Source organism: Chenopodium album, chromosome 3 (genome assembly GCF_948465745.1).
Source record: "Chenopodium album chromosome 3, dcCheAlbu1.1, whole genome shotgun sequence".
NCBI classification, from domain to species: Eukaryota; Viridiplantae; Streptophyta; class Magnoliopsida; order Caryophyllales; family Amaranthaceae; genus Chenopodium; species Chenopodium album.
Genome location: NC_137836.1, coordinates 13558783 through 13575100, shown reverse-complemented (window position 1 = coordinate 13575100; position 16318 = coordinate 13558783). Strand labels below are relative to the sequence as shown.

Here is a 16318-nt window from a genome sequence, read left to right as displayed (position 1 = left end):
GACGGTGTCAGTTTTGGATAGAGTTTGATATCTTATTCATATCTTTTCCGTTATAGCTCGGAATTATTATTATAATATATCATTGGAAAGATAATTTCAAGATCTATCCAACCATATAAAATTTGGATAAAAAAATATGAGGCACGAAAATAATATCTGACTGTCTTTGAACATGTTTAAATCCGAATAGAATCAGGACTTTAAAAAAGGAAAGTTTTATAAAAAAAAGGAAAGTTTATATTTAAATCAAATTCCTTAATCTTATCTTTTCAAAAAAGGATAATTAAGATATTTTAGAAACTTATAGAAGATTCTAATCAATCCTAATTAGTTTAGGAATAGGATTAAACCTTTGGACCCTCCTCATGATCATTGGGTCGTAGCTAGGCAAAATCCGGTTTGGGCCCAGTTTAGTATTTTGGCCATAACTTCCTCATTATCCATCGGAATTGGGCTTATAATATATCGTTGGAAAGGTCTTTTCAAGACCCATCCAAATACACCATTATTGGACCCTTATCATGGACCAAACTAAACTGGAATGGACGTTTTCATAAAATAGAGTGGGTTTTCGAAAACAGAAAGAAAGAATTTTAACAAAAACTAACCGCAACACTAGACTTTTCACACTTTCACCTCATTCGATTATGGTTCGACGTGAAAGGTATTCATCACTGGGTTTGGTTTTGGGGAGACACAAATGGGTGTCTACAGGTAGGTGGTGAGATCAGAACATTCAAAAGGTGGTGGTATGAATTTAGATTTAAGAGCATGTGGGTTTTTAAAATAAATAAATAAATTATAATAATGTGAAGATAATAAAACAAATAATATGTTGAAAAATGGCTCAATTTACCAGATTACCTGGTTAACAAAAGTTTGAAACTAATTTGAGAAGGGACTCTTATAGTTGGGATTATTCTAATTTAAATAGTGATTGGGATTAAAATGAGAAGGGAGTTAATAGTTTGGATTATTTTTGTTAATTTTTCCTTTAAAAAATGTTTTTTCCTTCTTTTTTCCTCGTGATTTTGAGGAAAGAGGAAGAATTTTGAGAGAAAATTTGGGAATAGTAAGAGGGAGAATGTGAAAACGTGGGGGAAAAAAATGAACGAAAGGCCCTACTATTAAAAACATCACATGCCACGTGCGTGATGGTCAGCACCGGAAAAGTAAAGTCATTGACCATATTCCGACGTCAAGGTCCCTCCTCATAACAAATATGATTTATAGGGATCTTTTTCACCAATTTGAACATATAAGGTATTTCTTCGTAAAAAAGTGAGCATATAAGTACATTTCTAACAAATTTTCCTTTAACAAACTATGATTAAAAATTTAATTAATTTCCCTATTCCTACTGTAAAATAGATACTATCACCAATTAAATTGGTTTATCAAGGAAATATTACAAAAAGAATATATTAGACTACTAGTATACAAACTTCTATATTTATTCATGAAAATGATACTCAGATTAAGCTTAATAAAACCACTACAAAACTTTCAAGTTCAGAAATTATCAGTATAATGAAGTAAGTAAAATTAGACCATTAGAGGTGTATTATACATTTATACCTGAAGTGATTTTTGAGATATACTCTTTGATCTGACATTATACTAGCTTATAATCTTTATTTTAAAAAATAATAATAATAATAAATTAAAATCAATAAAATAAAGCAAATTTTAGGTGAGGCAACTTATCAAACACTTTGTGGGCATGATAAAAACATGTAAAATATAGGAATGAAAATAAAACTTGCAGCAAGTAGAATGCATCAAATAACAGATTCCCAAATTATAAGCATCTTTAGAAAATTTAATCACATCGAAAAAGTAATTTCGAATTGAATTAACAAAATTTACTCAAAAAAAACCCTAAAATAATTTAAAATATGTACAAAAAATACCCTAAAATAATATAATTTTAAATCAAATTAAACCCTAGATTAAAAATCAAGTCAAGAAGAGAAAAAGTCATTCTCAATTTGCAGCAAGAGATTGAGTGAGGAAGATTCCGGAGTTTGCAGCTTTGGAGGGGAAGGATGGAAGGGAGTGGAAACACAGCTTCCCTTCTAATTTGGGGAAAAACGTTTTCTTGTATAAAGAACAATAGCATTTCAACCCAAATTTTCTTTCTCGTATCCGGCCCAAACCAAACAATGTAAATAAGGAAAGGCTCATTAGCAATCGATCGATGTGTGTGGGGTTAGTGTGTGAAAGATTATAAATATTCATGTGATTTTGACCTATGACTTTAGAAATTAAAGTATCTATTAATTGTGAAATAAATCGATTTGCGTCAATTTTTCAGTTTTCAAAAAGCAAGTTCTTAATGGTTTGGTTCCTTTCTATTAGTTCATTTTTTGGAACGGAAATGTTCATAGGTCGGGTTACAAATTACAACTCTAGTTGATCACTGAAATTTTTTTCCATGGAGGCGGATGCACGATGTTTCGTGCATCCCGTTTTTTCTTTTTTTAAATAAGGCAGAATGAACATATAGTTGTTCAATAAAGAACATATAGTTGTTCAATAAAGAACATATAGTTGTTTTGTAAAGAACATATAGATATTTTATAAAGAACATCACATATAGTTGTTTTATAAAGAACGTATAGCTATTTTGTAAAAAAAATCTAGCTTTATGTTCTTTATATATATCTAATGAGCATCCGTAATATTAATAAAAAACATGATAATATAATGTAATAAACATTATTTTTATTCAACCACCATAATCTAAAGACAAAATTCAAATAACATTTCAAAATAAACAATTAACATTATGTCACAAACAAAAGTACATTATACTGATAATCAAAGCACATGGATATAAAAAATATTATTTAACATCATGTTATGTTAAATTATTCACAATTCTATAGCATGTTCTTTTTACTTTAATTAAATGTTCTTTACATTTCTATACAATGTTCTTTCCATTTTTTTTTTTTTTTTTGGAAGGGATGCACCATGAGGATCATGCATCACCACGCGTTGGTTGATCACAAAGTTGTCACTTAGAAATGAGTGTTATACAACATCATATAACACATCTAACATTAAATAATCAAGATCAATAATTCGATTTATTTTATTTCATTTATAATACATTTTTGCTTAAATAATTGTTAAATAAATAAATGATTCGTAATAACTAGTTATAATTTTAGTAAGTGCAACTGTGCAAGGACCAAAGCTAAATATATAATTCAAAAAACACAGAAACATTACCCTTCAAGTCTTCAATAGCGCAGTGAATTAACAATGTTCTAAATGAACTGTGTGTTTGGATAGAGGAATGGGAATGAAAGAAAAGAAGGTGAGGTAGGGAGGGGAAGAGGAAGGGGAAGGAATTAATGATAAATTCTCTATTTCTCTTCCCTCCTCATTTGTTTTGCAAATAAAAGTAATTCATCTCTCCATTTTTCTTCCCTTCCTTTTCCTCCATTTCACTCCATCCAAAACAAAATAGTGTAAGTTATTTTTTTCACATTGGTAAATAACTATATATATTGCTTAAATTATTAATCAATCTTAACTGATACTCTTGTTTTCATGAACTTCACAAAACAACACTGCCATCAAATAAGCTCCTATTGTTAAATCACTACAAGAAAATAACCTTTTCGTAGCGATTATTTTAACTTTTAGTATCGATTGTAATTGCAACAAAAAGCTTTCCCAACGAATGGTCATTCGATATACAATATCCCCGTTGCCTTAGCCTTTAGTAGTAGTTTTCAATATCGCTGGGGTTGACCTCAATAATCGATACGAAAAACTACCTCCAATCGTGGTGATTATTGTAGCGATTACAATCGCTATAAATGTTTAACTTATTTTCTTCAAAAAAAAAAAAAAAAACATGCGTATGATCTTTACAAGATTCGATCATGCAACCTCAAACTCTTATATTAAATGTTTCACCAATAAGCTATGACATATTTTATGTATTCTTTGTCAAACAATATTTATATATCTAGTATTGAAAAGGTTTTTCGTATCGATTTTTAGGATTTAGTGGCCATTGTAAATGATACAATTTCTCAAAATTATATAAATGTGTAAAAATAGTGTGGATATGTATTATTATGTTTTTCCGTATCGATTTTATATGGGAAAACCATGGCGATTGTAAAAATGATACGACATCCTTAATTAGTTCACAAACATACTTGCATATTGTAGCGAATGTACAATCGCTACGAAATAATTGCTACGAAAAGAGATTTTTCTTATAGTGAATTTTACGCATGAATATATTTTTTTATACCAATAATATACGTATGTTAATTAGCAAATACATTATCACAAAATTAAATAAGGCTTTTTATGAAGAGCTACCTTATACAAGTCAATTTTTGTGAAAAAACTACCTTATATATTATAATAGCATCTCCAATAGCAAGCTACAATGCTTTGTAGATCGCTTTTCTACATCAATTTTAAAGCTACAAAACTTTTTAGCAACAAATTTTTCTAGTGGTAAACTACAACATCTTTTAGTTTGCAAAAAATAAAATTAAAAAGAAAATAATTATAGACATGTTACAATATGAGTGGAGTTTTTTTTTTTTTTTTTTTTTTTTTTTTTTTTTTTTTTTTTTTTTTTTCTCTTTTTCAATCAAGCATGTAGCTTGTTTGGGCTACAATAACTTACATGTTGCTCAATTTTTTGTTTGTTCTCCAATGGTAAGCATGTACCTAAGAACTTTATTTATATTGCAAGCAAGTTCTTACAATTAAACCATTGGAGATGCTCTTAAGAAACTGCCTTTTAAACAATAAATGTTGTAGAAAACTACCTTATAAAATAATTAATGTTGTAAAAAACTACCTTTTGCCGAATTACTGCATTGAATAAGAGATGTTTAATGACCCATGTCAATCATTTTTTTCTCCTTTTTCCACCCAATTTCCCCATAGCCCCCCTTATAACCCCTAAGAGCATCTCCAATGGTTCAATTATAAGGACTTGTTTGCAATTTAAATAAACTTTCTAGCTACGTGCTTAGCAGTAGAGAACAAAAAATTGAGCAACATGCAAGCAACTGAAGACCAAACAAACTACATGTTTGATTGAAAAAGAGACTAATAAGCTCCACTCATATTGTAACATGTGTATAATTAATTATTTATTTTTTAAAATTTTATTTTTTGCTAACAATAATATGTTGTGGCTTACCATTGGAATAGTTTGTTGCTTAAAAGTGTTGTAGCTTTGAAATTGATGTGGAAAAGCAAGCTACAAAGCATTGTAGCTTGCCATTGGAGATGCTCTAATACCTCTTCTCTTTCATTGTTAAATTAAGCACATACATAGTAGCAAATAACAACATTTAATTTTGTAAGGTAGTTTCTTACAACAATTTTTTTATAAGGTAGTTTTTCACAAAATTTGATGTATATAAGGTAGTTTTTCACAAAAAAAGTCCAATTAAATACTAGCATTTTTCAAAATAATACCCGTATATAATAATTAGAAGCACACATATATTACTTGAAACACTAAAGTGACATTATTATCTTCATGTTTACATTATTTTCTTCATGTGTAAATCACTTATTTCTCAAGTTCGACACGTAATTGTTTACAACACCTTAATACATAAACAATAGTATTGAGAGTGCTACGTATATATCATTTCTCTCCCAATCATAGGGTAGAAACCATGCATGCATACAATTAGGGTTTATAAAATTTTTTAGCAAGAAACGTTAGGACCAGGAGTAATTTTGAACTTCTTGCAATAGCTCTTATAGTACTTAACACGGTTTTTGACCGCGGCAGGGCTTCCACCATTGCATTCGCCTCCGTTTATAGCACGGATAGTAGCTCCAAATCCTTTGCTCACTTTAGAATGAACCCTAGTGTTCCAGTACCAAAGTGCTGTCTTGAAGGACACACTAGGGCTTGTCGATGCGAGTTCGGGATGCTTCAACAAGTCAAGGCCAAGGTATTTCCCAGCAGCTCCGTAGTTGCAGTTCCATGTCAATTGAATCGGCCCTCTTCCGTGGTAGCTTTTTGCTTTGCAAGGATACTTTGTACAAGAGTGGTCACAATATGGTTTAGATGATGCACCAATCTCATCTATGTAGCAAAAATCTACAATGCAAAGAAGAAAACATTTTTGTAAACTTATACACTTTTATTTTAAATGGTAAGGAGGACCCTTACCTGAGTTTAACCCTCATGGTTTTGTTTGGTCTAGTATTAACGGGTCAGACACTTGAGAGTAGAGGCCAAGGGACCCGGTGTCGGAAAATCACTGGATTTATGAGGATGCATCCTAGGGTCATATTATATTTTTTAGAACAATATTTGATCAATATTCTATCACTTGAAGTCCCTTTTTTGGAATTGGGATGAATAGTGAGGTGTTTGCCGTAAACGACTAAATTAGCTAAAAAAAGACAAATATGACAGTTCCAACCACTCAAATTAACACCTATGGTGTTATGGAGTGTATGAGAGCAACCCCGACATATTTTCTCTCCAGTTCCGTAATAGTCTAAATTTGACTAAAAATAAAGACTATAATCCACGCTTTTTGACCAATTTTTGAAGCGGAGGGACTCGGTTTTGAAAAATCTCGAGATTTTTGAGGATGCATCCTAGGGTCATATTATGTTGTTTGGAATCATATCTGATCAATATTATATCTCTTAAAATCCATTTTTTTGCATTGGGATGAATACTGAGGTCTATGCCGCAAACGACTAAATTAGCTATAAAAAAAAAAGACAAATAAGGCAGTTCTAACCATTCAAATGAACTCCTATGTTGTTGTGGATTGTATGGGAGCAACCCCGTCATATTTATTCTCTAGGTCCGCAATAGTATAAATTTAACCAAAACTGAATACTATAATCCACGCTTTTTGGACAATTTTTGAGGGAAAAACACCCGGCGTCTTATAATCTATTCCATAATGAACAAAAAATAAAGAAGCTCCCCTCGCGATTTCATGAAATCTTATAATCTATTCTATAAGCGCTTAGAAAAAAATAGGGAGTAAGAAAAAAGAGAGTAAATAAGTATAGTGTCTTACTCTTATCTATTCACTCCTGCCTTCAAAAAAAAAAAAAAAAAAAAAAATCTACTCAGTCCTCACCCCATCTTCCTCACTCACTCCATCTCGCAACTATGGTTTATGCTAAAAGCCAAAAATCTTACATATTTGCAAATTGCAAGAAATTTCTTACAAAAGAAAATCCATCCTCGTCCTATACCCAGCTTTTCCATTGTCAATGGGATTATTTGCGGAACTTGTTAGAGGATGCCCCAAGCTAGAGGTCCCATTATTTCTAATTTCATTCAGCCATTGAGCCATTCCTTCCTACTGCACCGCCTTAAACAAGTTTCTAGAAGGTATGTAGAAATTCTGTGGCGGGAAACTTTTTTATACCCATTTTTTCCCTTCAATTTCAACACTCTCAATATATATATACACAAACCCACTCAATCATTTTTTCTCTCTCCAATTTTTCTTTTCAAATCGCACAAATTTGATCACATAAACGCTTCCTCTTCTTCTTCTTCTTCTTATTTTCGTCAATTGCTCTTTGATTTTCTTCTTCTTTTAATCAGTTCAATGGAGTCTTCAATTCAGGTATAAATCTAAATGATCTTATTCTAGCTAATTATCGCATGATTTTTTTCTGTTTCTGCTAATTTTTCTATTTCTCAGATTCTGCTAATTTTTCTATTAGAACTCGTTAAATTCTTAGATTCTGCTATGCATGAAATTTCTTTTTGAGCTCATTAATTTTTCGCTTGATTTGCTTGTTTATTGCTAGTTATCTACTAATTACAGCATTAAATTCTTTGTTACTGCTACTTATTGCATTGAATTCTTTGTTTATTGCTACCTATGGCATGAAATGCTTGATTTCAGCTAATTTTCGCTTTGAATTCTTTTTTTCTGCTAGTGATCGCATGTATTAAATGCATTATGCGTTTGTTTTATTTTATTTTTTTTTTTAGTTTTTTTACTGCCTATTATCTTCATTGCGATGAAAAGCGTTTTCGCTACTAATTAATGTCGCATTAAGTTATATTTGTGAATCATCTGAGCATTTAATTTAAGTTATAATTGTTGTTTGTTAATAATTATTATGATAATTCAAGTTGTCAGAAAATTTCTATTTACTGAAGTTTGAATATACTGTACAAAATAGTTTCCCATCAAAATAAAATAATAATCTAAGTATGAATAATGCATCTACATTTGAACTGACTGTGATGAAGAAACTAAGTCGATATTGTCGAATGTTTGTTCATCGTGACCTAGTTAGAATTTCTTACAATTTATATGCCATTTCACATAGCGATGTAACTCGTTGCTGTTGTGGATGTAACAGTACTATGATAATAGGTGCAAATTTGTTGCTAAGCAGAAGGATTCCGGAACTGATCCTTATCCTAAATTCTCTGTCACAAAGAATATTGCTGAGTTTGTAGAGAGTTATAAGTCGGCAAAGGAAGACCTAAAACATGTGGTTGAAGCTATAGCTGGTATTATAGATAGTTTTTTTTTTTTCTTGTCTAAAGACTAGCAGTTTCAGTTTTGATACATTGTGCATTTGGTTGTATTAGGGAGAATCATGAACAAGCGAGGCAAATCGAAGTCGAAGCTCATATTCTACGATTTGTGTAGTGATGGTCACAAAATCCAATTGATGGTCTTTGCTGAGTAATTATATAACATTGCCAAGTTCATTATATTCTATTTGAGCACTGTTTCTTGCTGTCCTCCCATTCTCTTTTGACCTATGTGCCATTAAAACCTTTCGTTTTAATTTCAATTTCCTTCAACTCTGTCAGTAATTTTGAGCTGGATGAAACGGAATTCTCCAACCTACTATTGAAGAAAAGATATCATAGATAGTAATTAAGGAGAAATCATCTCCTAAATTGCAGCCTTGATGAATGAGCATGATTGATTACAATCAATCACAATCTCCTATCTTAGTATATATATTATTCTAATATATTTTAGTGCCATGTATAGTATAGTCTTAACTTTGTAATCTCTTTATTTAAGGTAGTATGTTGACTTATTTTCTATAGTGGTCACTCAAGGCTTGTATATAAATACTCTGTAAATTAATAATACAAAGTAAGCTTTTTCTCTATTCTTTATACCTACATGATTCTGTGAAACGTGGGGACATTGTCGGTGTGAGTGGATATCCAGGTATGCGAATCGTAGTATGTGATGTATAAATGTATAATTGTTCTTGTTAGGTTCAGTTGACAAGAATCGTTAGATCTTTATTTAGATGGAGGCATTTTGAGGGTAGATAGGGTGTTTGAATATCATGGAAAATGACATGTGTTATTCTATCTGCTGTCTTTGTAGGTTTCAATAAGAAAGGAGAACTTTTATTTTGTCCCAAGACTTTCAAGGTACTGTCTCCTTGTCTCCACATGCTGCCTGATGTTCGTAAAGCTAATGCTAATGTCGAGGTAATTGAATTTTTTGCTTCCATTAGTTGGTAATTTTTTTCCCTAGGTTTTTAGGGTTATTTCAGGCTTGTTCTCTTCATTCGAATATTTTGGTAATTATGTTTAGTTCGTGCATATGCTATAGCTATTAACAACTAAATGCTTCTAGGCCAAGGTATTTCTAAGTTGATATCTGCCTAGTAATAAAGATCTTATCCGATAAATTCACAATTTGATATAAATTAAGATCTCCTCATTTTTCATTTTCATTTTCATTTTTTTTTAATGTATAAAATTTTTGCACTATTTACAAGCTTCATTATTTATTTTTTTCGGTTGCAGAAATGGGTACCTGGATGTTCAAGGCAACCTGAATCATATTCGCTGAAGGATCAGGTATTTTTATTTTATTTAGGATAACTTGTCTGCTCTTAGCCTGTTTTTGGGACATTAGGTATGGCAGAATCTGTTTTAGTTTCTGGCAGATCAGTTTTGTAATGGTTTTGTAAATAACATTGCAACATGCTATAGGTTTTGTAATATCCTGCTTGACTGTTCTATCCCCTATAATTGTACCTAGTAGTAGCTGATAGAACTGAATAAAAGCTTTGGAAACCCCATCAGAAACCTCACACCATGTACCCTCCATGTCCTGTACCTTAATAATGTTTTCTCTGTGATTCTGGAATCTCAAACTTTTGTAGAAATAGGCTGTGTTTTCATTCCACCTGGAGCCATTTAATTTTTGCTTTTTGTTGGAGGAAGGAGTAGTAGCCTGCGCTGTTGTTTGAGTTCTTGAAGTAATTCAAATTCCTGATGTTGCAGATCTTTATCATCTAGGTCCTGCTGAATTCTCTCCTGAATACCTTGTAATTTGTAAATCATGCTCCAACTTGTAAAATTTCAGTTCAATATGAAATGTCCGAGCTCTCTTGTCAATAGTTTGAGTATTTTTAACCACACAGAACATCTTTGTGTACTTGCATCCCTCGTTTTTGAGGTCCTATAAAGCACTATACTCATACTCCCTAAAATCTTCTACTTCATGGTGGGAAACAGGTCTTCCTATTCTGTTCTTGAAATGAAGAGGACTGTTAAAGTACCCATAACTATCCGAGGGTCTCGGATTTGTTCACTCATCCCCTTTATATCCTTCCATAACCCCTCTCTTTCATGGTGGTCAATGAAACCATATACAAAAATACACTGAAACTGAAAGTTTATAGCTATTTTCTTGATCTGAATATGAATATATCGAGACCCTCCACCAATCTGTTTACATATTTCTTTAGACATCTCCAAATTTCTCATCCTTAACTTTTGTTTCTAAGAGACAACACAAACTTGCTTTTTGCTCATAGATAACTTTTTAAAGGTCCTTTTGCTTATTAGGGTGGTCCAACCCCATTATGGTCTAGCAAAGTATTTTATCCATTAGTATCTACTCCTTTTCCCCTTTTTGGGGATATTACTTTTTCTAAGTGTCCAAACTGGATTTTACCTACCATCTGCAAGCCAGCAATACAGTTTCTCAAGCTTACCAGGTTACCTACTTTTTGACATATTCTAGTCTGTAGGTCAGCAGTATTCTGAGTACTTTCTTTTTGACTCACTGCATTTTCCTCTTTGTTTTAACATGATCATTTTCTGCTACAATTTGTCTCTCATCATCGAAGGTCTTATTCAGTTCCCACTATTTGTGATCTAAATATGATTCAATTCTTTATTGCGATCCCAGATTAGGTACTTAGGTATCTGAAATATTCAAATGATTTTTATGTTTTAATTATTTTACTGATGTGAAGCTTTATCTTACTTTCTTTCTTTGTTTTTGGTTTTTGTTTTAGGAAATTCGTTATGCTAAACGATATCTTGATCTCATTGTAAATGATGAGGTTTTAGAGGTTTTCAAAACCCGGTCAAAAGTGATTGCCTATATGAGATCATTCTTGGATGAAAAAGGCTTTATAGAGGTACAACTTCATATATAATTTGTATTAAAGTAACCTGCTAGACTGTTATATCTAATAGTCCAACGTTTCATGTAATAAACCGTGGTTTATTCAATACTGATTATTTTTGTTTGATGTTAGGTTGAAACACCTATTATGAATGCTTGTCCTAGCATTGGCGCTGCACGTCACTTCACTGCATCAAGTGATGAATTAAAAGTGAAGTTTTTCATGCGCATTGCACCTGAATTAATGTTAAAGCAGTTGGTGGTTGGAGGTCTAGAACGCGTGTATGAAATCGGAAAGCAGTTCAGATCTGAGAATGTTGATTTGACACATCACCCGGAGTTTACTAGCTGTGAATTCTATATGGCTTATGCAGACTACAATGATCTGATAGTCCTAACAGAAACATTGCTAAGTGGTAAGGATTGATTGGCTACATTTAGGAAATGATAGACCTAACACATCACCTGGAGTTTACTTAGTAAGGTGTTTTTGAACAGGAATGATGCAGAGATTGACTGGAAGTACAAAAATAAAATGTCATTGTGCTGGACAAAAAAAGAATGAGAACGAAACTATTGAGATAGACTTCACTCCACCCTTCAGGTAGTTTATATCTGGTGGATGTCTTTCTTATATACATTCCATATCACAATTACGGCGTACATACACTCATCCCTTAATTGCTAAATACTAAACTGTAGGAGAATAGACTTCATAAAAGAATTGGAGAAACAGGCAGGTATCATCATTCCAAAGGATTTGTATAGTGATGAAGCGCACAAGTGTTTGCTTGAAGCATGTCAAAAAGCAGGTGTGACGTGTGAGCCTTCACTGAGAACAGCTCGCTTGTTAGATAAAGTAAGTATATGTGTGTGGTGATCGTATGTGTATTTTATGTGTTTGTGCACTACCTTTCACTTAATGTGTAACTCAATTAGCAACTCAGTTTCAAAAAGCGCGTTTGAGGTGTGGCTAAGCACAAGCTGACCCCCTAGTCATCTTTTCAATAAGCTGGTTGCATACTGCAGCATTAGATGTTATGTACCACCTTTTTTTCCCTTCCCCCCTTTTATCCGCATAAACTTATTTTGCCCTTGTATTTGCAGCTTGCAGATCATTATCTTGTTAAAAATTGTGTCAATCCAACATTTATAATGAACCACCCCATATTAATGAGTCCGTTAGCTAAGCATGACAAGTCAATGGATGGAATGACTGAGAGATTTGAGCTATTTGTGAACAAGCGTGAGGTATATACTCATAATTTCATTTATTTGTTTTTATTATTGTTGACTTGCTAGCCTGGTTTAAGATCTGCTTCCCATAAGCAGCCAATAGAAGATTCTGTGTTTAGGCACTAAGAACCTATTCCGGATCACCTTATCCCAGTACACATGGTGATCAATAACAGTCATAGCCTTAGAAATTTTAGCTATGCTGAACTTGCCTTGAGTTAGTGTATCAATTAAGCTAAACAGCTCATCTTTAATTCTGCACAGACTCTTCCAAAGCCATCTTGCAGTAGTCTTAGGCTGATTATGTCTCGTAGAACAATCCTTAATGCAGACACTGTGGACCCATTTAACCCTCAAGTTACCTTCCTTTTGCTCAATAGCCCATATGTGCTTTGCAACAGCTGCTTTGTTCCTAGCAATCAAGTTTCTGATCCTCAGACCACCAATGCTTTTTTAGGAACAAACTGAATCCCAATTGACTAAACCAGGCTGGCTAGACATATAGTTCCCATGCCAGAGGAATTGTCTGCAGACGTTATTGATCTTATGCAAGATAGAAGGCAAAATGAAGATTTGACACCAATATGAGCAAATAGATATTAAAACAGAGTAAATGAGCTAAATTCTGCCACTGCTTCAAGTCTTACATTTTGTTCACTAGAAGATCATACTCGTGTGCTTTAAGCTTAAGATGACTCATAGGCACTCCCAGCTACTGAAAAGGCAGATGGCCTGTTCTTAACTGAGAAGAAGCCTGAATTCTATCAATCTCCTGCTGCTTCATACCAACATAGTAAACTTCAGATTTCCCAGCATTAATGCATAAGCCAGTAGTGTCAGCGAACACTTTAAACCCACTGAGTAGCATACTAGCAGAGTCAAATTCTCTTTTACCAGAAAATCAAAATATCATCAGCAAAGGCTGTTATTTCGAGTCTAACAATTCTGGATAATTTTTTATGACAGCTCATAAATGCATACACGGAGATGAATGATCCTCTACTACAACGAAAACAATTTGAGGAGCTATTGAAGGTATAATTGTCCTGCTTCTGTTTGTGTAAACCTTCTAATGACTTGAATTTCATAAGTTTAAATTTTTTGCTTCTTTTTTCGGTAAGTAAAACTATGTTGCCAAACGTACAATGTGTACCTATGAGACCTTTTGTGCTTTTGATTTCCAGGATCTTCAGCATGATTAATGAAGATATGAAGGATGATCCTTTTTGTGTTTCTTTGGATTATGGACTGCCTCCGACAGCAGGTTGGGGGATAGGGATTGACCGGTTGGTCATGCTAGTTACCGATTCTCAGACAATTAAGGTATTCTATTATGTTTGTTGTTTATATGTAATGTAACTGAGGATGTTGTTGTATGTAATGTAACTGAGTATGTGTATCCAAATCTTATTGCAGGAAGTTTTGCTGTTCCCAAAATCCATCAAAAAGCCGAGGAGCGATGGCCAGCACGTTTAATTCTAATCAAATCTTTGCATGCCATCTGCTATTATTTCTTCAGCACAGATTGAGTATAGATAAAACTTAGAGTCGAGGCATCAATAGTACATATATTCTCCAAATTGTATGTAAAAGTACCAGCCACCAAAAGTTTAGAGTTAATATTGCCTTCTGACGCTGCTAACTGCTATAATGTCTAGATGGTTAAGACATACGAATTTAAGAACATGTTTGAAATCGGGAACTCGCCCGATCGGGCAAAGGTGGTCAAGGAAAAATCGGGAACTCTCGCGCCCGATCGGGCGGCTTCGCCCGACCGGGCGACGGACAAGAGTTTTTCTACGAGATCTCTCGCGCCCGATCGGGCGGGCTTCGCCCGACCGGGCTGCAGACTCGAGTTTTTGACGAGCCCGATCGGGCGGCTTCGCCCGATGGCTCGCCCAGAATGGGGATTTCAGATCGCCCGATCGGGCGGCAGCTCGCCCGATCGGGCCCGCCTTTTTCCTAGGTCGGTTTGCTTACGTGTTTCTCTTTTTCAGGACTCATATAAATACGAGTCTTACTTTTTCATGACATTCATTCACTTTCTAGCCGAAAACACAAACCTACCTTTTGAGATCTGAACAGTTCTTGAGCAATTCCACTCTTTGAGTTCGGGTGCACGGATTACGGAGAGAGTTGCGTTAAACTTGGGGGGCGTGCGTCACTAGGAAACTTGTACCGGTGGTGGCGTATTTCGCTTCTAAGGTAGTGGATTTCGTTCCACGGCGCGACTGTGAGTTTGAGATCTTCAATCCAGGAAAGTTCTAATCTTTTATTGTTTGTTATTGATTTCAACAGTTATTTTTCCAACAATTTAGAAGCGAAATAAAATTTGATTTATTCTGTTGATATCATGACTAGCAATTCTCAAACTCGTCTATACCTAGATCTGTTTAAGGTTGAGTCTCTTGATGGAATTAATTATAAGAGATGGTCACAAAGGATGTTGATTGCTTTTGAACAAGTAGAGATTGATTATGTCTTGTTTAGGGATGCTCCAAAACCCATTAAGCAAACCAATACCATGATTGAAATTCCTAGTACTCCTGCTCCTGGGAATAAAGAATCTAGTTCTAATCAAAGGATCACTACTGTTATTGCTAATGAATCTGAAATCAAGAAATTTGATCGTGATAATAAATTCGTTAGAGGTCATCTTTTGAACAGCATGAAAAACAACATATTTGATTTGTATGTCAATATAAAATCTGCTAAGGAGATGTGGGAGTCTTTAGAGAAGAAATATGGTGCTGATGATGCTGGGAAAAAGAAGTATGTGACTGGAAATTGATTGAATTTCAAATTGGTGGATACAAAGCCTGTTATGGACCAAGTCCATGTGTATGAAAATTATGTTGCTGAAATTTTTGCTCAGGGTATGAAGATGTGTGAAATCCTTCAGGCTAATGTCTTGATTGAAAAATTGCCTGATTCTTGGTCTGATTATAGAAATCACCTCAAGCATAAAAAGAGGGATCTAACCCTAGAAGAACTTGTGAGCCACATGAAGATTGAGGAAGCCAATAGGCTTAAGGATGTTTCCTCTAAGCCTAAAAATGTGTTAGCAATCAAGGCTGTTGAATCTGGTGCTGACTCTGACAAGAAAGCAAGTGATAATCGTGCCAAGAAGGGGAACTCTGAGAAGAAGGGAAATCTCCAAGCTAAGGGCAAGATTGGGAAGAAAGTCACTGGCAAGTGTTGGTCATGTGGTGAAGTGGGGCACTTTGCTTCACAATGCAAAAACAAGAAGAAGAAAAATCTGAAATCAAGTGGAGGAATCAAGGGTAATGCTCATCTGGTTGAGAATGAGGATGAAGATGTCATTGCTGCAGTTGTTTCTGAAGTCAACCTGGTTGAGAACAACAGTGAATGGATTGTGGACACTGGTGCATCTAAACACTTCTGTGCTAACAAGGACCTGTTTGTCAGTATGGAAGATGCAAAGGAAGGTGAACAAGTCTACATGGGAAATTCAAGCAGCTCTGAGGTACTTGGAAAGGGAAAAAAGGTTCTGAAACTGACTTCAGGGAAGACCTTGGCTCTTCACAATGTGTTGTATGTTCCTTCTCTTCGTAGAAATTTAATTTCTGGTGCTTTGTTGAACAAAGTAGGAGTTAAGTTAGTTTTTGATGCTAATAAACTTGTGTTAACCCGTAATGGGG

General features: G+C 33.9%; 1 protein-coding gene and 1 pseudogene across 3 annotated transcripts; one reads left to right on the top strand and one right to left on the bottom strand.

Annotated features, from left to right (window-relative positions):
- Positions 1 to 5714: 5714 nt before the first annotated feature.
- Positions 5715 to 7255, bottom strand: LOC145624861 (endochitinase At2g43590 pseudogene; annotated as a pseudogene).
- On the top strand, positions 7092 to 14968 carry LOC145611757 (lysine--tRNA ligase-like). Of its 3 annotated transcripts, XM_081667139.1 has the most exons (14): positions 7092 to 7622; positions 8374 to 8527; positions 8609 to 8705; positions 8837 to 9209; positions 9375 to 9481; positions 9803 to 9856; positions 11308 to 11433; positions 11554 to 11836; positions 11919 to 12024; positions 12123 to 12279; positions 12528 to 12671; positions 13623 to 13691; positions 13841 to 13979; positions 14073 to 14967. In XM_081667139.1, the coding sequence occupies exons 5-13, from the start codon at positions 9443 to 9445 to the stop codon at positions 13856 to 13858; spliced, it is 996 nt and encodes a 331-aa protein (XP_081523265.1). In that variant the 5' UTR covers positions 7092 to 7622; positions 8374 to 8527; positions 8609 to 8705; positions 8837 to 9209; positions 9375 to 9442; the 3' UTR covers positions 13859 to 13979; positions 14073 to 14967. The 3 variants fall into 3 exon arrangements, with proteins under 3 accessions (XP_081523265.1, XP_081523256.1, XP_081523247.1); XM_081667130.1 differs by having other exon boundaries at positions 8609 to 9209; XM_081667121.1 differs by lacking the exons at positions 8609 to 8705; positions 8837 to 9209 and having other exon boundaries at positions 14073 to 14968.
- Positions 14969 to 16318: the final 1350 nt, after the last annotated feature.

What these genes read in the sequence shown, in the direction of transcription:
- LOC145611757 (XM_081667121.1), top strand. Translation starts at nt 7,290, where the DNA reads ATGCCCCAAGCTAGAGGTCCCATTATTTCTAATTTCATTCAGCCATTG. An exon ending in CAATGGAGTCTTCAATTCAG is followed by an intron (nt 7,623 to 8,373) that starts GTATAAATCTAA and finishes TGGATGTAACAG; the next exon opens with TACTATGATAATAGGTGCAA. An exon ending in ATGAAAAAGGCTTTATAGAG is followed by an intron (nt 11,434 to 11,553) that starts GTACAACTTCAT and finishes GTTTGATGTTAG; the next exon opens with GTTGAAACACCTATTATGAA.